Here is a 23,385-nt window from a genome sequence, read left to right as displayed (position 1 = left end):
CGAAATGGTTTTGTTCTATTCTTGCTTAATTCTTTGCTGATTTACCCACACCGCATACGATCTGATACTAACTGTGGATTCCGACATCATCACAAACGGAGCTTTGCTTTTGCCTTGGAATAAGCCCCTTTGGGTGCTCTATACCAGACCCGGGATGGATCCCTCAGGTAATACTGTACCCGGAATGGATTTTGATTGTTGGTTGAAGATCCTTTCAGCTATCTATGGTTCTACGTAGGGCTAGGGTTTGTGACACTGGGATACCCTCATGGCAGTGCAATCTTGAACGCAGTCTACACAGGAAGGTTATACGGAGATATATATTCCTATTCTTGTTGCAGAGATTGAATACCAGAAACCAAAGAAAAAAGTACCAAAATTCACTTCTTCAGATCCTTAAAAACCAAGAGCACGAAACGTACATATCCAGTACCAAGATTCTTTGCTTCCTCGTCAAGATATCCTATCATCATGGCGCCCCCCTCCTCGCAGAATTTGACAAGCCATCGCCATCTTCATTCCACTCAAATCCAAGAGGAGATGTGCTGCAGGCTGGATCTGGATAAGATCGTGTTCGAAGCGGCAACGGATGTACCGGTAGAGTTTCTGGAATGCTGCAGCTGCTTGGAATCCTGGGTGGCCGCACACAGCGCCGATACGTGCTTCAATTGTGGACACGTCTTCTGTGGTAACTGCCGGACTCGTTATATGTGATTCGGCCATTTGTCCCTCGCATATTCCGAACTCGAAATTAGCTTATATTTGAGCTCAATCTTGGAGAATCGGATTCGTCCTTGAAGCTCTCCTCCTCCTGGAAGCATATCGGCGCAGGAACTTCTCAGCTTCGCACATCGACGTCTCCTCAGTCTGTAGACCTGTGACCTGCTTCACCTAATCAACGACACAGACATCAATACCCGCAATATTGACTCGCCATCACCATTAAACGACAGTATTAGACATCCCAGTTGTCGCTTCTAAACCAGCCTTCACTTTCTCTTCGTTTTCTTTTCTGCTCTTCCAAGGTTCATCATTATAGATTTCTTTTGACATTCTACTTGGCTTCTTTAATTTCACATTCCTTACATTGAATATTCATTCATTGACCTGGTATTTCCTTTGTTTCATTTCGAGTCTTGACATAGTTAATTAGATTTCATCTATATTTTCATTCAATTACCTAGGCAGGACATGTAGGAACTTAAAGCCCATGTAACATACCAGAGCATCTACCTGACAAGCCTCAGAAGTTTATAAACTCCAATATCGCCTGCACAACCTCATCCGGCTTCTCCTGCGGAATCCAATGCCCAGCACCCTCAACCATCCGAAACATTCGAAAATCATCACAGACCTCTTTCTCCTCCCCAGTCATCTTCTCAATAGCTCCCGGCTGCTGATACGTACCCCAATCCTTTTCACCGCCGATAAACGCACACGGTATGGTTATTCGTTTCCCAGAAAAGATATCCAGATCATGTCTCAGTTCGGGCTTCTTATCCCCATCGGCGGTTTGGGCTCGGTACCAGTTCAACCCTCCCTGGAAAGTGGTGCGCGCATACTCGTTCACGTATACCTCAAGATCTTCATCGGGTAGCCAATCCTTTGATGCATCGTGTGGTTCATCAGTCATTAGTCTCTCGATCGCCTGCGGCATAGTCGCTTCCAAAGGCATGATATAGTAATACGGCATTTTGACCACTTCATCCATCGGCCACTCTAGCTGTCGACTACTCTCCGCCTTATTGATCAATGGATGAGGGTTGTTTCCCTTCGAGGAAGCAGATTTAACATGGAAATATCCGCGTAAGAACTCACGAAGACCGCCTGCGGTGGTGGGTCCGGCCATATCGGCATTCGCTTCATGGGTTGAGTAGTACCATTTATAATGTTTGCGATTGTAGACTCTGAGTTTATCGTTGATGCTAGGGGCAGCTATACCTGCACTTGCCGGCGGGAAAGAAGAGGAACCCTGTATATCGACGGTATTGAACGGCAAGCGTGGCATTCCACTAAATGGATGGGTGAGTAGAACCACACTCTTAAAGACATCTGGTCGAATGGTCGCACAAGCAGCTGCAGTTACAGCGCCGGCGTCGTGGCCAACGATGCATTCCACTTTACTATACCCTAATGCATTTACTAGCGCAATCGTGTCTCGAACGTACATTGTTGTCGTGAAATTGTGTAGATCTACTTGCTCATAATGTCGTGAGTCCCAGCCGGTGGTGCGTCCGAAGCCTCGTTGGTCTGGTGCAATGACATGATAGCCACGACGACGACGATTCTCACTAGGCGCTGATGCGGCATTGGCGAGTGGAAGGATGACCTTGCGCCATGAGAATGCTAGTTCAGGGAAGCCATGGAGGAGGATAATAAGAGGGTCGGTAGGAGCACCGGCTTCGAGGATGTGATATGAGAGATGGCCGTATGCAGATAGATCTATCTGGCGGGATATGATGCCTGGTGGGAGGGGGAGAGGAGCTGGATCTGGTGCTGTGATGAAGTGTGCCATTGAGTATAGCTTGTAGCTGTATGTTGCATCATGATATCCCGTACGACTCGATGCTACTTTCCAGTTATGCGACTGACATGCACGTGATGACGATGTTCGTCATGGTGGAGTCATTGCGGAAATAACCCTAAGGGTCTGTATCTGTCTGATCTACCAGATTTACCCGCTGTGGGTTCTGATCCCATTCAGATTTCAGATATGTTACCGTAGATGATCAGATGGCAGCACAGGCAGCTCTATACACTGGACATCTTCAACCAGGGACAGAGTCCTGGATTCGTATGACATAGGAGTATACATAAACTCTCGAAAAGATCAGCATGACGATCAGGTACATGCTAATCGAGAGTCAACTGCTGAAAATCATGCGCAATTGGAAAAACACAAAACAATTCAGAGAAAAGAAAACCCAGAAGAAGCACAGCCACTATGATAAGACACAGAACAGTCCCAAAGAGGCAAGTGGAAAGCACTAGCCTCGATTCGCACTCGATTACCCATCTTGGCTCAAATAACGCAATATGATTGGACAATATTCGATCCATGACGCAACGCAGCGACAGCGCTACACACACTAGCCTAATCTGGATATTTATTTCACGTGATGGGTGCAATTGCCCAGCACAGGGCTACATAGTAACATAGTACGTACTACGTAGTAGCTGCTATGCTGTCATCGGCTAAGCTTTTCTAGTATTAGGTTTTTCTGACTCTGTGACTGTCGTTTCATCATCATCAGCCTGCTTCACGACAACATTCAAGCCACGCTTTGCCAATCAACTTTTTTCTTTTTTCTTTTTTCGCTTGTTTGTCCCTTTCGCCGCCATAGATTGTTGTCCTTGATTTTCGGTATCGTCTGCTTCTGATAATCGTAATTTTTCCTTACTTCCTGCTCTCCGCCCGCTGCGGAGTTCCCGGACAGCCTGCCAATTATCTCCGCTGCCTGCCTCGCTCCTGGCTTGAAGCCTTGAAAACGGGTGTGGCGCCTGAGCATGACGACTGCTTTCTCGATCTCACACAACTTGCAGAAATAACCATCCCCATCTGCGATATATATATCTCTCGGGTCACAGCAATATCGCGAACCGCGGCGCAATTGATTTGTCTACTGCGCAAACAGACCGCCGTTCTGGGTCCGACCGAACACATCCATTTGCCTGTAATTGACCGAGCGTTGTCGCTACGACAACTGCTCGAGTCGCCATGTTCCGTCGGAGAAGCTCGTCTCGCCATCAGGTACGTTTCTCTATGCATGCAGGCAGTCGCATGCTTTGTTGCGTAATCCCTGCTATCCGAATGTTCCATGATGCGCTATCTTCAATCAGCCATTGCTATCGATACCTTATCTGCTAACACCTGATCATCTTAGCCTCTGAACACCACTCCTTCTGAATCCGCTCAGACTGCAGCTTCAAGAGCGTACATAGCCAACAGAGACGCCAATCTCTCATCCGCTGCTGCCGCCGCCGCTCTACGAAGTCATACAACACCTCCAACTTCGCCCGGAAATGTCCAGACAAAACGAATGCTGCAACGGCAGCTATCGAACTCGTCTCGAGGCAGCGCAGCTGGATTGCGCCATGGTTCTCAGCCGACACTTCGCCGAACCCCTAGTTCCGGGTCGATGACATCGCGAACTTTCCGAGACCCGTCTCCAGGTCGATCAAGCACCTCGGGCGCGGCGAGCCATCATCCTCCTGTCCCACCAATTCCACAGAGCCTGCCAAGTCACTCTATGCCGTCTCAAAGGTCAGCCAGTGTTCAACCGACAAGAGGCACCGCATCGCCGTTGAGGAGGCTAGTGACTGGGCGAGGCGCCAGTCTTGATCGCGGGCCTAGTAGTATGACAGCGAGCCCAACCACTCCGCGGAACGTCTCACAGGGGAGCTCGCTTGAGCTGGACCGACCGGGGAGCAGGACGTCCATAAATTTCTCCTACCCGATGAATGCGCGCGCCAATTCTCCTCCGCAATCCCCGGTAGAATGTGAATTCCCGCGAAACTCTGGAGAGAAATCGCCTAGCCCCCCTTCAATTTCTCCTGTCGAAGCGGCTGGTATACAACAATCGATCAATAACACTGCAAACCGCAAGGTGAAGTTAAAGCCGAGAACAGCAGCGCCAGGATCGAAAGAAAGAAGTCATTTTGCACATAAGACCATGGGTGGACGCCCCACTGGCACAGCAATACAAGATGAAGTTGAAAACGATGGACAAGAGTCGCATGAATCCGCATCTCCACAATCTTCAGGGGTCTCTACCGCCGATTTTGCTCCTGGTCACTCTGTTCCGGTCCCAGAGGATCGAACGTCTCTAGCCTCCGAAAAAGGTGATATTGCGCACATTGCCAGGCCTCAGCCTAAAAAGCGACCATCGATGGTAATGGAAGATCATGAAGGAGAGGAGTTAGCGGAAGCAGCACATGCTGCGCAAGAAGCAGTTCCAGAACCTCCTGCTGTGTCAAAGCCTCAGCCACAAACCGAAAGCACTACCATCCAAAAGCCGATGCGTGAAGCCCTTGTCATCTACCCACCCAATGCTATTCAGACAAACGTTAGTCCTCACACTCGTCCATCACCATCTACCTCATCCACGCCGTCGTCCCCCAGCGACAGGCTCTTGGTAGACAACACTGTTTGCATTCTACCCCAACGGCAATCGTCTACAAGCCCTAACCGGTCTGCTCGATTCTCAACTCAATTGACCGTGGGGTCTGAATCCCCTCTGCATGAACCACCGCCGAGATCAACATCCCCGGCGAAGCCAGCTTTGAAAAATTCGTCATCCCCAGATCGCCGAGTTCACTTGGGACAGACACCGAGCGAATTCTCTGACGCTACATCCGTAGCTTCGGATGATGGATCGCGAGCCGGTTCCAAGAGGAGGGTTGCAAAGGTTAGCTTCGACGATGAAGCGGAGGTTGTCGGGGTTGCTGCTAGTCCCCCTACGTCTCCAGAGCCAATGAACAGAGCTCAAAGCCCAGTGGAAAAGGTCAAGCCCAGAAAATGGTTTGGCATCGGCAAGAAGAAGACTACGTCCAAGGATGTTGCAGAAGATGACGATTTTGAGTCTGTGCTTAGACCTAGACCAGCCCTTCCGTCTTTTGGCAGTATTCGTGGCATGAGGGAATCAGAAGAAGCCGCGGCTCTAGTAATGGATGAAATCGATTCGGATTCGTCTTCGGATGGCGACTTTGATGCTCGGAACTCTGGTGTCTCTAGTGATCATGCCATTGGTGCTATACTTCGTAATGCTCAAGAGCGTACCAACCAAACTCAGCAACATCCGACAGATGAAACTTCAGTGCCTGACTTAGGTTCGAAAGAACACCCGTCAGAAGTTTTAGATGAGGTTGAGCCAGTGAAGGGTACAGGCGGAGTCCATCATCTTCCTACGGTTCAAGAGGAGCAGAGTTCGACTACTCCATCAGAAGCTGGGGGCCCTTTGTCTGCGCAGAACACTGAGGTCGTCCCGAAAGAGGACAATATCATTGAACAGCAGGTCGATGAGCTCAAAGAAACCGTGCCTTCAATTGCTATTCAGCCTGCAACTCCTGGTGAAGAGCCACGGAATAGTATCGATCTACGCAATATGCCAGGGGGCTTCCCAACATATATTTCCGAGCGAGTAGCCGCATCTGAAGGCAGCCAGCAAACTCCGGTGGACCCCAAAACCGCAAACCCGCCAGCAGAGGAAGCCGACAGTGATGGTGAATCGGGAGAAAGTATCTATAGCGATGCTGCAGAGGACCCCCTTGAATTCCAAGGCGATGTATTTGGCTCAATCAATGCTATTGTCGACAGTCCCTTACCACCTCAAGCTCAATTACCAAAAGAAGCTCCAGAGAGTCCTACTCGCACACTCATGCATCCTGATCCATTGGCAAACATTTCAGAGCCGATACCTTCTCCATCTCTGGAAGCCATCAATCCTAGAATGCCCGCAACACCTTCTGGCCCAACACAGGTGCCGAATCCTGCTAGTCCTCTGGAAACGGTCGAGGAGCACCAAAAGCAAAGGTCTGATCCAGCCGAATCGTCTTGGCCGCTCAAGGATGACGCAACGTCTCCTGCAGCTGGCGTTCAACAAAAGCCAAAGACACAATCCTTGGATCCTCACCACGGCTCTCATCTGCGAAAATCACTAGGGATTTCAGATGGTCAACATGAACCAAGGCAGTCACTCAGAAGCACATCTGGTCCGGCTTCGTCTGCTGCCACAAAACCAAGGCGTACACAGACATCAAGTGCGACTCAGATTACTGATAACTCCCCGAAAAAACGAGCCGGCAAGGCTCTGCCGCATTCAATGACCTTTCCGGCCTCAGCTACAAAGGTTACGGCAGACGACAGCGATTCAGATAGCAGCTTCAAACGGACCAGGCGTTCGTCTCGGGTTGGACCTAGTGGTCAGTACACTATGAAAAGAACGATGCGTGCTGGCAGACCAATGAGCATGGCAGACTCGGACACACTCGTCGAGAGAACCACGTCCCCTCCACGTGCATCGTCTATGCGCACGACGTTGCGAGGACCAGCTTCTGAACGCTCTTCCGGGTTTTCAAGTTTGAGAGACAAGCCGGGGCGCCCACGACCGCGGGGCTCGGTGCTTTCCTCAAGCACACGGTCTCGAATTGGCGACTCCGATGACGAGGGTAGGGGTGCTCGCAGACTTTTCCAGAGTCGGTTTGCAGACTCCAGTGACGAGGATGAGCCGACATCGAGCAATTTGACACCAGTCCGTGGTATCCCTCGCCGTAAAGGCGGATACGACGGAGACTCAACCGACCTGGACGATAGCTCAGATGAGGAAACTAAGACTGATGTACGTAACGGCACGAATAAACTTGTCGCACAAATGACCCCGGAGGAAGTCGAAGCGATTCTGTCCCAGCCCAAGAAAAAGGGCGGGCTTTTCTCTCGTCTAAGATCACCGACTAGAGGCAGTGGGAAAGACGGCAAAGTCCGCAAGTCCTTGATTGAGAGTCCGGCTAGGAGGGACACCCCTCTAGAGCGATCTCGACATGAACTGGCGCGGATGAGGGAAGAAACAGCATCTCCAAAACTTCAAAAAAGACATAGAGCTGCTTCTGCTTTTGCCGAGACATGGCCATTGAATGCCGAGCAAGCTTCGACATTAGCTGGGTCAGCTGCACATAGCACACAGAATAGACCCTCTACATCGGACGGTATACCCAATGACAAAAACAACAATCGTCCTGTATTCAGCCGACATGGGACTAGTGATAGCGTCGACTCGAGAGTGACCTCTGCTGCATCCGAGGTTGTTATAGGCCGGTCAGGCAAGAAGAAGCGGTTTCCCCTGTTGAGACGAGCATTTGGCTTACGCGATTGATCTTGTCATCTTCTCATTATATTTTTCTTTTTGCTCCTTCGTGCTATGACACTTTTTTATTCACCGCGCGAGGTGATAATAACATCTTTCTCCATTTTTTTCTCTTGCCCACACCCAGAATTTCATGCGATTTGTGACATGATAATCCCACAAAAGCTAAATCATGTATTTCACCCCAGATTCCCAAATATCCTTACCTTTTTCATACTCTACTTTTTTCTTGTGAATTATTCCACATATGTTCTACTTTCCGAGCACCCTTTCTTTCTGATTCCTGAAATTGATTGATACCATCACACGGAGACTCTGGTTATGACCAAACGCTTTTCTTTCGTTTCTTTTGGACCAAAACAGCAATTGCCTTGGATGGAGTTTAATATTTGTCTTCCCTTCGTATTTAATATGGTGGAAGGATTTTGTCTTATATGTTTCTTATATATTCTTTGCTTGGGAAGCATATACATACTTACATTTACTTGACTGAAATGATAATTTGAGAAGGAGAGAATGTACTCATTCTCGATTTCGAAGACAGAATTACCATGTACATGGATTTACAGTCAATTTGGCCGTATAAATGCAGTATTCATAGTATGAAGTCGAAGAATTTATAATGGGATAGTTGTCTGTTCAATTAGTGCAATCATGATGACTCTAAATGACTCATCCTTATTCTTGTGCCATTGATCAATCAGCGGACTGCCTCTTGAGTATCGAATGTTTCTTTTCTTTCTCCGCCTTACTTCATTCTCTGATCTTTCACATATTGTATAAAAGGGAAGATGATGGCTGCACAAGCCCGTCAGTTTTGGTATCAACAAACGACCTTTCGACAGTGGACTAGCCAAGATGGAGTCCTCGACAGACTCCAATCGCAAGCCGAACGAGTTCGTCGTTGAGGAACCTATCATGAAAGAAGACGATATGTCAATTGAAAAAAAAGATGACTATCCCAGCTCAATCCAATTGGTCGTCATCACCTTCGCCGTCAATCTAGCCATGTTCCTCGTCGGCCTCGACAATACCATTATCTCAATCGCCATCCCCAAAATAACAGACCACTTCCGCGCCCTCGACGACGTTGGCTGGTACGCCAGTGCAGACCTCCTAACAACTTGCGCATTGCAACTAATGTGGGGGAAACTTTACACGTTCAATTCCATCAAATGGACGTACATGACAGCTTTGTTCCTGTTTGAACTAGGCTTCTTAATTTGCGCTGTGGCTTCTTCGTCAACTACCCTCATCGTCGGTTGCGCTATTGCCGGTGTCGGTACTAGATCTTTCCTTTTGATCGCGCACTCTGTACTGCTGCACTGCCGACTTTGGTCGGATTGCTTGATACCACGTACGGCTTTGCTTCGATTGCAGGGCCATTGGTTGGCGGCGCTTTTACTGATAATCCCAAATTGACGTGGAGATGGTGTTTCTATATCAATTTGCCGCTTGGTGGATGCGTTGTTGCGGTTATTTTCTTCTTTCTTACTTCTCCTACAACTAGTAATGGGAGTAAGATTGCTTTCAAAGAGCAACTCCGCCAGATTGATCTGCCTGGTACGATTATGATTCTGTTTGGTGTCATTTGCCTCCTGCTTGCGCTTCAGTGGGGTGGGACATCATATGCATGGAAGAATGGGCGCATTATTGCTTTACTTATACTTGCTGGTATCTTGCTCGTTAGCTTTGTCATTGTTCAAATCTGCAGCGGCGAACGAGCAACTGTGCCTACGCGAGTTTTTTGTCAGCGTAATATCTGGAGTTCTGCCCTTTTCGGGTCATGTGTGGCGGCCTCATTCTTCGTCATGCTTTTCACATCTCTCCTTTCGCCCATCCTATACTAACCTTCTTTAGATCCCAATGTGGTTCCAAGCCATCAAAGGCGTAACCGCCATCAAATCCGGCGTCATGTCTCTGCCCATGGTCCTCAGCTTCGTCATCTTCTCCTTCCTCGGGGGCATCCTGACCACAAAAACAGGCTATTACACGCAATTCTTCTACCTATCCGTCATATTAATGTCCGTTGGCACGGGTCTATTGAGTAGACTCAAATTTGACCCTGGATACGCCGAATGGATTGGTTATCAGGTCATTTTCGGCACGGGTTGTGGTCTCGGATTACAGGCTGCGTTCACGGCCGCTCAGACCGCGTTATCCCTCGCTGATGTGCCCATTGGAACTGCCATTGTGATGTTTTCTGAATTTATTCAAGTCATCTTTCAGGCCAGAGGCTAACAGGTGGTAGGGAATAAATAGGTACTGGAGTGCCCTCAAGGTTACCTTGCCAACCTTCAGAACTCTTCACGGTACAAACAACAATCCCGCTCATCCATGGACAGAGTGATTGAAACGGGCTCGAAAAGAATCCTTCCTCACCAGAGATTCAGAGATCTTCAAATGATATTGACAACTACAACGACAAACCTTTAGATCCCTCTCTCGTCTCACTTCATGTGTGTACTGCAACAAACCGGCACAAACTTTCTTCAGTCATAGAATGCTATTATCAACGAAACCAATTTCATTTCCTCTGATACTCCATCAACGGCAAGAAGGAGCTGAAAATTTAGAAAATTATCAATTGGGTGGCTATCATCTCACTCACATTGGAGACCAATATCACTATCACAACGGTTGTTACGAAGTCGTCCATAAGTTGGGACCGGGGAAGTTATTCCTTAGTATGGCTTGCCAGACCATCTGGAAAACAAACCTGTCTGTCTTAAAATCCTACTTGCGGACATCTCAGAAATAAATACAGAAAACAAGATTTTGCATATTTTGAGTTCAGGCCAGCAAGATCACCCCGGACGCGCTTATATACTATCACTCTTAGACGAGTTTATTATCAGCGGATCTAATGGCTATAACCTACCTATGTATCGTGAGTGAAGCGACAGGGTGTATTACCCAGTCAAAAGGAGGCTAGCATAACATGGGAATTTCCGGTCAATGAAGCTAGATCCGTAGCAGCTCAGGCTCTGCTTGGATTGGACTATGTCCACTCATGTGGTGTTGTTCACGGTGGTACATAGATCATCCCCAATTCCAAGGCCTGGGAAGATGAATAGCCTAAATTATAGATCTCCATTCGAACAATATTCTATTGAACACTCTGGATTTGAAGGGTTGCACTACTACCGAGCAACTCTATCAGAAACTAGAAGAGCCTCAGAAACTCACCTGTGGAGTGACTGGATGGTGCCCCAGCCGGTCCAAATGTGCCGAAATACTGCGTTCCACTTATGATCTTCGAGCCAAGCGAGCATATCGTGGATGCAAAGATGCAAAGAATGTCATATGCGATTTTGGGGAGGCGTTTCTCCACGAGGACAACGGCAACGACAACGATGAAATAGCAAGGAACTGCATACTCCTATCTTACTGGTTCCACCTGAGACATTCTTTGGAGAACCTATCGACATGCCTGTCAACATCTGGACTGTTGCGAGCAGAATTTACGAAATACTCAGCGAACGACCTTTCTTCGAAGGCCCCATGCCGGGCCAAGACCACGTAATCGCTGAAATGATTAGCACTCTTGGACCTCTTCCTAGTCGTTGGTGGGAAAATGGACCGTAAAATAGAATATTTCCTTAAAGATGGGCCTTGAAAAGCAGATACGAGTAAGAGTCATGGACCGTATTCTCGACCACTGGCTGAAAGATTGCGTATCATGGGGCGAGGGGAGAATCCGGCAGACTGCGAGTTTGGGGTGGATGAGATGTCTGCGTTTCAAGGACTTTTGGGGTCAATAATTGACTTATGAGCCTTCGGAGAGGATTATGTCGACAAAGGCAATTAAGATGGAGTGGATGGTGAAATGGGGCATACCAGTCATAGGTCTGCATCGACAGAGAGACTTCGAAGAATTGAAAGGAACTGCAAGATTGGAGATATCGATCAGGCGACGAGATACAGCTACAAAGGTAGGCTTAACTATTCTTTAGTTACAATATGTAGGAATACACCCAGACATATAGACTACCAAGGTCTTATACCCTCCTTTGCCGAAAAAGTCCCCGTCTCTCCATCTTTACCCAACACAGCCAATCGAACAATATTCACAGCCCCATCCTCAACAGTTCCCGTGCCATGGAACGAATTCAAATTCGTGGCCACGTATCCCGGACAAGCAGCGTTCACCTTAAACCCCTTTTCAGCTAACAAAGCATTATACCACAGCATCACCATATTCAGTGACGATTTACTCGACTTGTACGCCAGAAACGGATCTTTAAACCATGGAGTACTGGGATCAGCAGCCGATGTGAGAGATCCTATCTCCGATGAAACGAAGACTATCCTCGGGTTGGCGGATTTCTCTAACAGAGGGACGAATATCTCCGTAACGAGGGCTGCCCCAATAACATTGACATCGTAGGTACGCTGCATGATCGTCCGAAGGGGGAGTTTTCCTTTCTCCTTGACGTCCAGCGCAATACCGGCATTGTTAATAAGCACGTCCAAACGGCCGTGTTGTTCTTCAATGGTCTTTTTGGCCGCTGATATCGATTCGTCAGAGGTGACGTCTAACTCGACGCTGGAGATGGATGACCCGGACAAGCCTTCTTCTGCGAGGAGAGATGAGACTGCCTCGCGACCCTGGTTGGCATCACGGCTGCCGATGATTACGTGAAAATTGGAGTATTCTCTAGATAGCTTTCGAGCGACGCCATAGCCGATACCTCGATTACCGCCGGTGATGAGGACGATTTCTTTGGTGGACATTGCGTCGAAAACCGTAGATTCGGAATTTTGAGATGGAGAATATGAAGTTCAATGGCATCGCAAATGTTCAGGAGATTGTAGGTACTTTTCAATGTCTTTTTATACCCGGGACAACATTGTGCCAAGTCGGTAGACTCTGTACATTCATGCCGGATTTAACGAGGCGGACATACACAAAGCCGAATATAATTCCATCGTTCTCATTGTGAAAAAAATCGTTGTACTATGAGCATTTGCATCATAATGATAGACGATTTGGTCTGCCTATGCATGTGGATGATTGGTCAACGGCGTATATGCATGATGGCTGAAAGTCCCATAGACGTTGTATGGGAGGTTGCACCAACCGGGGCGACTCCGACCGCATCCTGAAGGACTCGTCTCGATCTTTTGGCGTAATTGTTCGATCATCATACTGAATAAGGTGCTGAAGGCCATATTGAATTGTCAAATGGGTAGTATTGAGTGGTAGTCTCATTAATTATGCGTCGGTTCGATCAAGGAGAACCAAGCGATGACGAGGGATTCATCCAGTCAGCACTATGAATTGTCGGTTTTTTTTTGCCTGTGGATAGGATTGCTACATCTTGAGCAAATATATCAACCGTAAGGTCTAACAGGGAAGTCGTTGCTCTTGAGTAAGTAGTCAGGCTACGTGTGGTTAATTGTCGATGGAATTAGGGCTTTTCGCTCACGTGTGGCTGTAAGCCGAAATTACCAAATACGGTAATATGACCAAATCGGGCTTGACATACAAACGAGACAAACCCAAAGATTACAGGGTACAAAATACGTACATAGATCGTACTGACAATTACCATCGGCGCTAAGCTGCCCAAATTTGTGTCTCAATGCTCATAATCATCGGCGAGGCTGGACCACTGGCTTTCCGAGCTGAGGCCTGATAGAAGAGACTGGCCAGCCATTCTTTGATGCAAAGAGTAGATTGACCTATGGAGTTGAAGCATATGGGTGGGGTATGAGACGAGTGTCGAATTGTCAATTCATGGAGAGTGGAGTTTGCAGCTGTGTCGCAAGAAATATATTGCGGATGCAGGCATGGCTGGTCAATTGACATGGATCACGCTGGATGGATGGAGGGAAGGGTTTTATAGGTAAGCTACTCCGTACAGCACCACAGAATAGAAATTGTTTGTCGTTACCGACAATTGAGCAATTCATTCAATCCATTGTCTGATCAATGACGTTCGGAAGGTTTCTACAGCTCTTGACGGAGTACGGAGTAGTTTTGCAGTTCATCTTCGATCGATACAAAGAACTGTACGGTATCGGTATTACCGACACTAAACCGGCAATAGTCGGAGTGAGCAGTGACCACAGATCCGCACAACTCAGCCTGAAAATCGGGGCTAGACAAGGCGCGACTGCAGGGTTGCCATAGCGACGCCGACGCCACCGGCTACAGTTTCAGATGGAGAATGATAGCCACCAAATCAGATCGAGCTGGAGGATGCTCTGGGGACCGAGGGGAGTTGGTAGGGAACATTGGGAGTCAACAGGTCTAAGGCACAACAACATAATATGTCAATTGACAAGATTCATGTGAATATAACCTTAGTAAAGACTCTAGTACTCCAAGGTGATAGAATTGATTGATACGGAGGAGAGAAAACATGTGAAGCATCGCCAAGACTAGAAGGGAAAGCAGGCGATTCCTCTTTAGGCCTAGCTTTGTTTACATCGCGGTCACACCTCGGCCTGGCGGTTCTTGCCAGTTGGCCCAGCCTGCGCACCTTCCTATTGTTCCCAACCTCCCCCGTGTCGCCCATAAACAAGCCAGATCCCTCCCCCTCCTCCTTTTCGCATTCCTCTTCCTCTTCTCCATCTTCCCATCTTACAACCCTTCCATTCCTCTCAATTGAACCTTCCATTTCAACCTCTTTTACATCTATCCAACGTGTCAGATAAGCTTGGATTGCTACCCCAGCATTCCAATCGTATTTTCCTCCGTGCCAATAAAAGACTTTCCTCCCGCAGTCAAGTCTTTTCTTGTCTCGCCTTTCGAGTTGTTTTTAACAGTTCGAAAGGCATTCGAGAAAGGACGCCCAAAGGACAGTCAATCTGGACTTTGAGGCGCGTGTACCCATCCCCTTCAGTGTCTTCCCGTCGTCGTACCGGAGTGACGCTGTCTCTGAGACTACTCAGACGAGAGTAGAAGGAGAGGTTGAAATCAATCGCACTTCGCGCGTCGGACGGGAAGATACTGCTGGTGCTCCTCTTCCCGACCCTCGTGTCTACGGAAAGGAAGAAGTTGACGTACGCATCCGTACCGACGACCGCCGTCCTCGTACTCGCTTTGAAGAAACCCGTGTTTACGAAGAGCGCGATCGATTCTACGACAAGCAGTCTACCTATCCTCAGGCGGCTACTTACCCTCAGACTACCTACGATCAGGCTAACTACCCCCAGGTAGAACTTTCTCGCGAACGGTAAGCTTACACCCATTTTCTTGTTCTCTCCAAAACCGGGCGTTATTTGCAGTTGCTCTTCCAAGGCAATTAATAATAACAAGCCCACTCCGGTAAAAAAGCAAAGCAAAGGAAAAACAAGCGGTGGGAGCTGGGGGCCCACACATAACACGGTGCATTTGGACAACAGTGCCAATTCATGAGCACAGCTGCGGCGCTAGCCCAACTCCACTAAATCCACCAACACGCGCCAAGCTGTTACGTGGCTCCCCCTAAACCCCAATGGCTCACCAATCACCTTTTTTGTTTTGATTGACTCTTTTCTTTTTTTTCTTTCCTCTTCCTTGTATTTATTTAGCCTTGCATCTCTCCATGGCCTTAATACCTGACATGTCTCTACAGCTTCCGCGAACCGATTGGTCGTTACGAAGAGTACCCTACCTCTAACAACACTACTACTGTTCAAGAACGGGCCTTCGAGACCCAGCTTGACGTTACCGAACGCGAGATCCGCCGTCGTATCCAACCCACTTACGAGGTCGACGTTACTTACGACCGTCGATACCAACCCGACACTGCAGCTTACCGTGCTGACGCCTACGACGTCACCCCTGAAAGCCGCAGCAACCCTTACAACCGTTCTGCTCAAGTTTCCGTAACCAAGGAGACTATCCGTCAAGAATCCCCTAAATCCAAAATGGGTTACTACGACGACGAAGGTCACTACCACTCCTTCCGCCGCGGCGTTGAGCGTGCTGCCGACCGCCTCCTTCACCCTTTCCACCATGAGCGGGAAGAGGTGATTGTCGAGGGAGCTCCTCGTGCTCCTCGTGAGGAGGTCCGTATCATTGAACCTCGTGGCGGTGTCTCCAGCAAGGACAGCGTGCCTATCCCCGTTCACTTCATCCGTGTCGGTGATCTCCTCATTCTCCAGGGACGTCCTTGTCAGGTCATCCGTGTCTCTGTTTCCCCTCAGACCGGCCAGCATCGTTACCTCGGCGTTGACCTCTTCACCCGTCAACTTCATGAAGAGTCCAGCTTTATCTCCCACCCTTCCCCCTCTGTCGTAGTCCAGACCATGCTTGGTCCTGTCTACAAGACTTACCGTGTCCTCGATGTCCATGACGATGGTAGCATCACCGCCATGACCGAAACTGGTGATGTCAAGCAGAGCCTTCCTGTCGTTAGCCAGGGCGGTCTCCTCCAACGTATCCGTCAAGCTTACAGCGACGGCCGTGGAAGCGTCCGTGCTCTTGTCATCAACGACGGTGGCCATGAATTGGTTGTCGACTACAAGGTTATCCACGGTTCTCGCCTGTAAGAATATTCATGCCAATTTCCAAAAAGGGTTAGTCTCGGTTACTCCCGTGTTTTGTTCGTGGATGAGTCTACTCCACTGACATGCAGGGACAAGCCTAACTAACCTCTTTTCTTTTGTTTATTTTTTGGTCATTCAACATACAAGAACAATGAATACGAAGGTGGTTACTTTGGGATACGACGGAACGTGTATGATGGAGAGGGATGGAGACTCGACTCGATCGGTTTCTTGATCAGATCCGGTTTATTTTTCTTTTTTCTTGTTTACATTTCCTTTGTATAGTGATGTCTTTTTGTTTTGTCTCTTTCTATATATGACTATTAGGTAAAATAAGTTATCAAGATAATGATCATTATACTATACTGTTCTTCTGAAAGCGACTTTAACAATGCCTGCCGTCTAAAGAATGCTTTGTCATTAAGGTCTGGATTTACCCCTTGCATCCATCATAGACTTTATACAGCACGTGTAAAGCCATGCGTTCGCCGTTGATCATTCCATTCACTTAGGATACTGTACACATTATGGATGGGCTTAGATCTCTGATGTCACTATGGTTAAGTAATACATACATACCAGATTTCCTTTGACGCTCCTGGGCTTTTCCCTTCCGTTTTAGTGCTCACCCCCTCGCCGCTTTTCCTCGCTGAGAAGATCATCTCGAAGCTTAAAATCAAAGAGTCTCTAAATTACTGATGGGCATTCAAGTCATATCAATCTTCACTTCATTGATTATTGCGATCAGAATGGGATAATTCTTGTCATCTTACCTCCCCATTTTATACATCGATTACAGCCGCTTGATGTCGGAATCTTTTCACCTCTCGCAAGAGAATATTTGTATGAGATTGACTGACTAATCGAATCAAGTTTTGGATTCTCAAGGGTGACAAAGCAGGTGCTTTGGTGGTTATTTCGCGCGGCGTAGCAATCAGCTTTAAGCTTTCAAAATATTCGATTAGCCTTTGCTTCACCTGGTATTCATCCCTTTAATCCGTTAAAGGTCATTCTCATCTACATAATGGAATGTCACAAATTGCACTCATAGGATTTGACGAGAGGTTGCTAAGAAATTAGAGAATACTCTACAACTCTGTATACACGGCACCTAATCACCTTTTGTGGTAGCGATTTCATCCGCAGTGACTAGAAGATATGTGATTTATGAGACTGTTGAATACATAACTGAGAAGAGCCCAGTTGAATCCATGGATGGAATGCCGTTCCTATAGTGCCTAGGAGTATTGTAGCTTCTCTGTTGAAAAGAATTGAAAAGAAAAGACATATATTCCGAGTTAACACCCAATTCCTACTCGATATACCTGGTACTACTGGTGGAATCTTCTTAGAACCTTCATCCACAACGAGGCCTACTTAATGTCTGTCAGATTCAAGTAGGCTTGGTGAACGGTGTACTTTGTTTCTCACAAAGTTGACGAAAAAGCGACTGGGGACGACTTGATAGCTTAGCTGGCGAATCATACTCAACTATGGTACCTTCATCCATAACAGCTACCATATCGAAATCAGCAAGGGTATGCACGCGATGCGCGACTGCGATAATTGTGCAACCTTGAAATTCCGTACGTATGATTTTTTGCATGAGCTCATTCGTCTTGTCGTCCACATTGCTGGTTGCTTCGTCTAGGAGAAGTATTTTCCGTTTCATGATGATAGCGCGGGCAAGGCAAAGTAATTGTTTTTGACCTGCGGATAGTGTGACGCTCTCCATCTTGGTATCTAGACCACTGGCACAGCAGTCAATATATTCACGAAGTTGAACCTTTTCCAAGGCTTCAAGAATCATGGAGTCATCGACTAGTGCTGTTGTGTCAGCGACGGCTGCCAATCCGGTAAGATTGTCGCGCACAGATCTGCTTGATAAAAGAACCGGTTCTTGTGGAATGACGATAACTCTATTACGAATTATCTGGCGAGGCATGTTTGCAAGTCCACGTCGTCAATGGTGATATCCCCGTTGTGGATTTCAATCATCCGGAGAATGGTTAAAATCAAAGAACTTTTCCCGCTTCCTGTGCGGCCACAGACTCCTAACTTTGTCCCAGGATCGACGGTGAGAGATATATCTCGAATGACGGGCCGCACAGTCATCAAGTACCCTGCAGAAACATTATGAAACACCAACCGTCCCTCAGATGGCCAGGTACGAGCAGGAATCTGATTTTCGAGGGGTAGATTCTCAGAAGGTACCGCTTTCTGGAAAGACTTGATACGGGTTATTGCTCCGATGCTGGTTTCCATGGATGTCCAAAAATTGACTAATTCAGTCAACTGTTGGCTGAATGTAATCAAGGAGATGAGAGACACGCCTATGGGACCAATGTTGGGAACGAACACCGCTAGTAAAGAAAGCGCAATAGCAACACCAGCCACAAACAAATCCAAGACCAGGATCAGCCACCTCTGGACAACAAAAAGAGTAAAGTACGGTCGTTGTGACACCTCGAGCTATCTCTGATGTTGCTCTTGAAAGCGTCGTTGCCAGCCAAACGCACGTATGGTGATAAGGCCACTGACAGTCTCGGTGAACTGGGTATAAAGCGGGGACTTATATTCCAAATCGAGTTGGCGCAGCTGGTGAGACGTGCGGAGATAGAACTTTTGGATCAGATATACAACTAATCTAGCGACAGGAATGAGTGGAGCTACATATTTTGCTCCTACTGAAAGAAAACAGCGGTCATCAGGCATTGCGCGAAGTTGTTGGTGGTCTTGAGAAAGTCCGCTGGTAGCGATCTATCCACTAAGGTCATGTCTTGACTGAATCTATTGAGAATGGTACCGTTGTCGGTGGATGTCAGAAAAGACAAAGGGGCATCTCTGATCTTGGTGACCAGGTACTCATGAAATTGGGTCGAGGATTTGGGAACAATGCGGCAAAAGACGAGCCGCATGCATGACGCCCACAGTGCTGATGCTGAGATGGCCAATGCGGCGTATACGGATATGTAGGGTTCCAGTTGGCTGTAGGGAGAACGAGCATTGACTTCCGCCCACCATTGAACCCATAGACCTAGTTGTCCCACGTTTAGTAGATGTACGTCAGGGTCTATCTACAATAGGTGCATTTACTCGGAAATTGAGAGTAAAATGCTCCTATGAGCAGAAGAATAAGGTAGAACAGCATGTTTCTGGTTCCAGCTGCCGCAACGTAGTAGGAATAGTCCGTGAGGTCTCCTAGCTTTCTGTCAACACATCTTCCACTTTAGGCGATGGAAAGGGTTTCATGCGCTGCAAATCATCGAGTGTCGACCCAGAGACCGTATTGACATTGGAAGGAATATCCTCAATCACTAAAGGCTCGTTTCTATTCCCAATGTCTTGTGGGTTTCCATAATCCGATATCCTACCGTCTTCCATCAAGAGAACTTGATCAGCGAAGGCCAAAGGCTGATGTGCATGTGTCACGAGAACGACAGTCACGTTATGCTGGCGTAGAAGGCCTCGGCTTCCAAAGACATGTTCACAGAGATGCTCGCGGGTTCTAGTATCCAAAGCACTCAAAACATCATCAAATAAGGCAAGTTGTGTACGGGCCTATACTGCACGAGCTATAGCGATCCGCTGACATTGTCCACCACTCATTGAAATGCCATTGTTCCCAATAACAGTGGAATAGCCATCCGTAAAATTATTAATATCCTCTTCCAAAGCACACGCACGAATGACTGTTTGATACCATTTTTCGTCGTACCCGAGTTCTCCGCAAATCGTTTCAAGGATGGTGCTGTGACAAATCCACGGACTTGCGTCACAGAAACCGACTTTCAGTGATGACTGTATCTGCACATAGCCCTTTGTACAATGGAGCTCTCCTAAAACGGCTTTTAAAAGCATACTCTTTCCTGAGCCCACAGGACCTAGGACCATGGTAAGCGATCCATGTGGAAGTTTGACGCTTATGTTTGAGAGGATCGGATGGGTGCTGCTCCAACTGAGATCGGCCTGGTGAACGATAACAACGTCTGGCGTTGGGTAAGCTGATTCAGATTTTGTTTGCGTTAATGCTTGTATGGAGATACTTGGCATTTTCGGTGAGTCGCAGCTCTTCCTATCAGGGATTATTTCGGCTTCGAAAGTCTCGAAAGATTTTTCCCATCTTCTGTAGTCACGCCGCGGAGATTCCAAGAGATATTCTTGGATTCTCTTAAAGCAATCAACAACACCAGCAAGTCTCGGAGCGGAATACACCGGATTAGACAGTGGAGTACTAGATAGCAGGATGACTGAGAGTGTCATGAAAGTCTGTGCTTCCGTGAGGGGTTCTCTACCTGTCCAGAATGCAATTCCCGTATAGACACTAAGTGTAATAACAGGGCTAAGGTTCGATGGTATTCCCGCTGTAACTTATTCTCAGTATAATGCTTAAAAATATAAATTGACTATTTTCCCTCGGTTGTGCTCCCTGGTTGCGGCAAACTAACCTAACAGATTCATCTTGACCATGGAATGCCTGAATTTCTTCTGCAGATTTAACTCCCGGACCCGAAGCAGCTGCATGATCCTTGACGCTTGCTCTGACATGCCAAGCATCTTCAGTGACTTTGCGGTGTCAAGGAAGTTCGATGTGAAAAAACTCTTTCACGGACTGCTTGCATCCATCTCGTTTGTCTTGGTGGAAATGACTTTGAGATTAGGCCGGTCAAATAGAAGACTACCAATGAGATGGCTGCCGGAATAGCGGCGGCCCAAAGGACTTTCTTCTCTAAAAGATAGACGGCGATGGCTAACTCAGTCGGACTTGCCCAAGTCTCATGTGAGTTTTGGATGCCTATTGCAATGTTATCCACCTCATTGCTCATCAATGTGACTCCCGATCTATTGTTAGCGTCTTCGAGTGGTAGTTATAATGTCTTCTCATAGATCATAGACACCATTGCACCGCGTATCTGAGTAATAAGGCGAAAGACATGATGCTCATACATACCGTTTAGGACCTGCAAAATTCCGTATCAGTTAAATTCGGTAAGGCGGCGGAATCGAATGGACAATTTACCGCTTTAAGTGTGAAGACGAGAGCAAATGCCCCAATTAGTCCATATCCATCATTTTTATTAGGATCCTTAACTCCAACGTAATCCATCAGTCGTGATATAAGAAACGGTTGAGTATACAGCCGACAGACTCACGCGCATCCCATAGTTGTTTTACCGAGATATGGACTGCATCTGAAGATAGTGCTCGGTCCAGATGTGGTAGGTTCTCCACCGATATATCCCTTTTGAATCCAAAGACGAATAGTTGGTTAATCCACCAAAAAAAAGAACGACTATATAGACCACGAATCTCTCCGGTCCTGTACTGTATCGTTTGGTTGAGGAAGTGTGCCTTCTTGGTTTTTGATTCTAGATAAAACCAGATAAGCTTCAGTCCAGTGCTGCCCGTGAAAATCGCAGCTATGGCCGTATAATGCGCGAGCCACAGGGTTCGTACACGTACAATATCAAACATTAGTGACAAGGACAAAAAGAGATTTAGTAGAAGCGAAGGCTGAATGGAATAGAGATGCTCCAAGTGCGATAGTAATAGCAGGCCGATATATACTATTAGAGTCACTACCTGCTAAACACTCTACGTACGTACGTACGTACATTAACGTGTACACGTGCTTTATGCACCCACATAAATGATATTTTCTTTGGTTGTAGGTAGTAAGCTACTATAGCACGGGAGTAAATCAGATAGTCTACTACTTTAGTCGAGACATTAGGTAGCAGATATAGTTGTTGAGGGACTCCGTTTATTCAACGTATTCGAGAAACTAATTGACGCAACTAAATCGTGATTGAATATAGCGAGAGTGTAAAGATCTGAGAATCTTCGAGAAAAGGAAAGAAAAAAGAGAAAAAGAGTGTAGTGGGAGCATCTAGTCTTCATCGCTTATTCGAAACTTGGAGCAGCTAATATGATCGAATTGAAATCTGTAGAAAGAACCATCCTATAAAAGGACTATTGAGCGTAGAGTGATATAACTGTGGAGTGCTCCGTAAATCCTCGGTCGATCACGCATTGTTGCAATTGGCTTTTCTCACATGGCACCAGAAATCTAAGCAAACGTTTATATAAATCAATATAAACCCCACAGACGAAACGCACTCGCCAATATACTTTAGAACAGCGCTCTCATTCCTCTTCACTATGTTGCTCTGGACCTAAGTAGTAGTAGTAGTAGTAGTAGTAGTAGTAGTAGGCATGTCTCTCTTTCTTAGCAGGCTCTTCGGGACTGGAATAGTAGTAATATGCGTGCTTGTCATTCTCAGCAGGCTCCTCGGGGCCAGAATAGTAGTAGTAGGCGCGTTTATCGACCAAATCAACCGTAGCTGTTGTGATAGTTAGAATGCAATTCATATACAGTGTATTAACTGCCAAACATACATCGTTTCAAAGTATCTTCCGATGCTACTGGAGCCATAATCACAGATGTTGTGAGTGTCAAAAATGATAAAGCTAGGGGAGCGAGTGCAAACACATCTTGATGATTTGAATGAGTAAAAAAGGCGTGTATTGGCACGTGGATGTCTGTCGTCGGCATAGGGTCAGAAGTAGCCGCTCCTTATAGACTCCATTATATGTGCCTTTGAAATCGAAGCTGACCATACTGAACACTCTCTTGTTTCTCAGGCCTTGTAAATCTCTTCCTGGAGCAGTAACAACGCTTGTTCTGCTGAGCGCCTCTCCCTTGCTCCAAAATAGCTTGTTAGCAGCAAGCCGAACGCTTCGACAGCATATGATATCCTTTCTGCGATAACCACTTCCATAATATTACCCAGTGTTGAAGTGTTGAGAGCAATAATATAGGTCTCTATAATTTTACTAGCGTGTAGTTATCCTTTCTAGGCTTTTTGAGTGGTATAATCTTAGTATTCTACTATTAGGAAGGGATTTCACTATCTTAAAGTGATATTTAAAAGATGAGAAACACCCTATCTTTGACCACTGGCCACAGATGCTTCCACACTATTACTAGTAGACCATCTTCTCTAGGTGCTTTCCATGGTTTGGGTTCAAAGACTTTCTA

The 23,385-nt window shown here is 47.0% G+C and overlaps 7 protein-coding genes across 7 annotated transcripts, besides 4 other annotated features; 3 read left to right on the top strand and 4 right to left on the bottom strand.

The window, feature by feature from the left end:
* Positions 1–1,095: 1,095 nt before the first annotated feature.
* On the bottom strand, positions 1,096–2,555 carry TSTA_113420 (epoxide hydrolase, putative; the record flags this gene model as incomplete). The annotated part of the gene is made up of 2 exons (XM_002481463.1): positions 1,260–2,555; positions 1,096–1,135 (listed from the first exon to the last, which is right to left on the bottom strand). Exons 1-2 carry the CDS (start codon positions 2,513–2,515, stop codon positions 1,096–1,098), a joined length of 1,296 nt encoding a protein of 431 aa, XP_002481508.1. The 5' UTR covers positions 2,516–2,555.
* Positions 2,556–3,718: 1,163 nt separating this feature from the next.
* Positions 3,719–8,325, top strand: TSTA_113410 (uncharacterized protein; the record flags this gene model as incomplete). The annotated part of the gene is made up of 2 exons (XM_002481462.1): positions 3,719–3,751; positions 3,885–8,325. The coding sequence occupies 2 exons, from the start codon at positions 3,719–3,721 to the stop codon at positions 7,866–7,868; spliced, it is 4,017 nt and encodes a 1,338-aa protein (XP_002481507.1). The 3' UTR covers positions 7,869–8,325.
* Positions 8,326–8,717: 392 nt separating this feature from the next.
* TSTA_113400 (efflux pump antibiotic resistance protein, putative) lies at positions 8,718–11,447 on the top strand (the record flags this gene model as incomplete). The annotated part of the gene is made up of 5 exons (XM_002481461.1): positions 8,718–9,141; positions 9,240–9,601; positions 9,720–10,052; positions 10,993–11,183; positions 11,225–11,447. The coding sequence occupies 5 exons, from the start codon at positions 8,718–8,720 to the stop codon at positions 11,445–11,447; spliced, it is 1,533 nt and encodes a 510-aa protein (XP_002481506.1).
* Positions 11,448–11,628: 181 nt separating this feature from the next.
* TSTA_113390 (short-chain dehydrogenase, putative) lies at positions 11,629–12,657 on the bottom strand (the record flags this gene model as incomplete). The annotated part of the gene is made up of 2 exons (XM_002481460.1): positions 11,867–12,657; positions 11,629–11,786 (listed from the first exon to the last, which is right to left on the bottom strand). The coding sequence occupies exons 1-2, from the start codon at positions 12,594–12,596 to the stop codon at positions 11,629–11,631; spliced, it is 888 nt and encodes a 295-aa protein (XP_002481505.1). The 5' UTR covers positions 12,597–12,657.
* Positions 12,658–14,138: 1,481 nt separating this feature from the next.
* On the top strand, positions 14,139–16,709 carry TSTA_113380 (Woronin body protein HexA, putative; the record flags this gene model as incomplete). Its single annotated transcript, XM_002481459.1, has 3 exons — positions 14,139–14,159; positions 14,637–15,046; positions 15,428–16,709. 3 exons carry the CDS (start codon positions 14,139–14,141, stop codon positions 16,344–16,346), a joined length of 1,350 nt encoding a protein of 449 aa, XP_002481504.1. The 3' UTR covers positions 16,347–16,709.
* Positions 14,401–14,447: a sequence feature (GA-rich).
* Positions 16,710–16,995: 286 nt separating the features above from the next.
* Positions 16,996–17,358: a mobile genetic element.
* Positions 17,359–17,483: 125 nt separating this feature from the next.
* On the bottom strand, positions 17,484–21,818 carry TSTA_113370 (ATP-binding cassette transporter, putative; the record flags this gene model as incomplete). The annotated part of the gene is made up of 13 exons (XM_002481458.1): positions 17,484–18,276; positions 18,303–18,770; positions 18,796–18,815; positions 18,863–18,990; positions 19,032–19,420; positions 19,563–19,904; positions 19,977–20,347; positions 20,390–20,707; positions 20,792–20,945; positions 21,026–21,138; positions 21,295–21,304; positions 21,364–21,429; positions 21,519–21,818. 13 exons carry the CDS (start codon positions 21,816–21,818, stop codon positions 17,737–17,739), a joined length of 3,219 nt encoding a protein of 1,072 aa, XP_002481503.1. The 3' UTR covers positions 17,484–17,736.
* Positions 21,819–22,284: 466 nt separating this feature from the next.
* On the bottom strand, positions 22,285–22,899 carry TSTA_113360 (uncharacterized protein; the record flags this gene model as incomplete). Its single annotated transcript, XM_002481457.1, has 2 exons — positions 22,285–22,687; positions 22,743–22,899. The coding sequence occupies 2 exons, from the start codon at positions 22,897–22,899 to the stop codon at positions 22,491–22,493; spliced, it is 354 nt and encodes a 117-aa protein (XP_002481502.1). The 3' UTR covers positions 22,285–22,490.
* Positions 22,523–22,557: a microsatellite.
* A 243-nt stretch (positions 22,900–23,142) lies between the features above and the next one.
* Positions 23,143–23,385: part of a mobile genetic element that runs on past the window's edge.

The sequence above is a fragment of the Talaromyces stipitatus genome, genomic scaffold (assembly GCF_000003125.1).
Source record: "Talaromyces stipitatus ATCC 10500 scf_1105507295555 genomic scaffold, whole genome shotgun sequence".
Taxonomy (NCBI): Eukaryota; Fungi; Ascomycota; class Eurotiomycetes; order Eurotiales; family Trichocomaceae; genus Talaromyces; species Talaromyces stipitatus.
The sequence above is the reverse complement of the archived record's forward strand: the minus strand, read 5'-3'. Positions and strand labels throughout refer to the sequence as shown.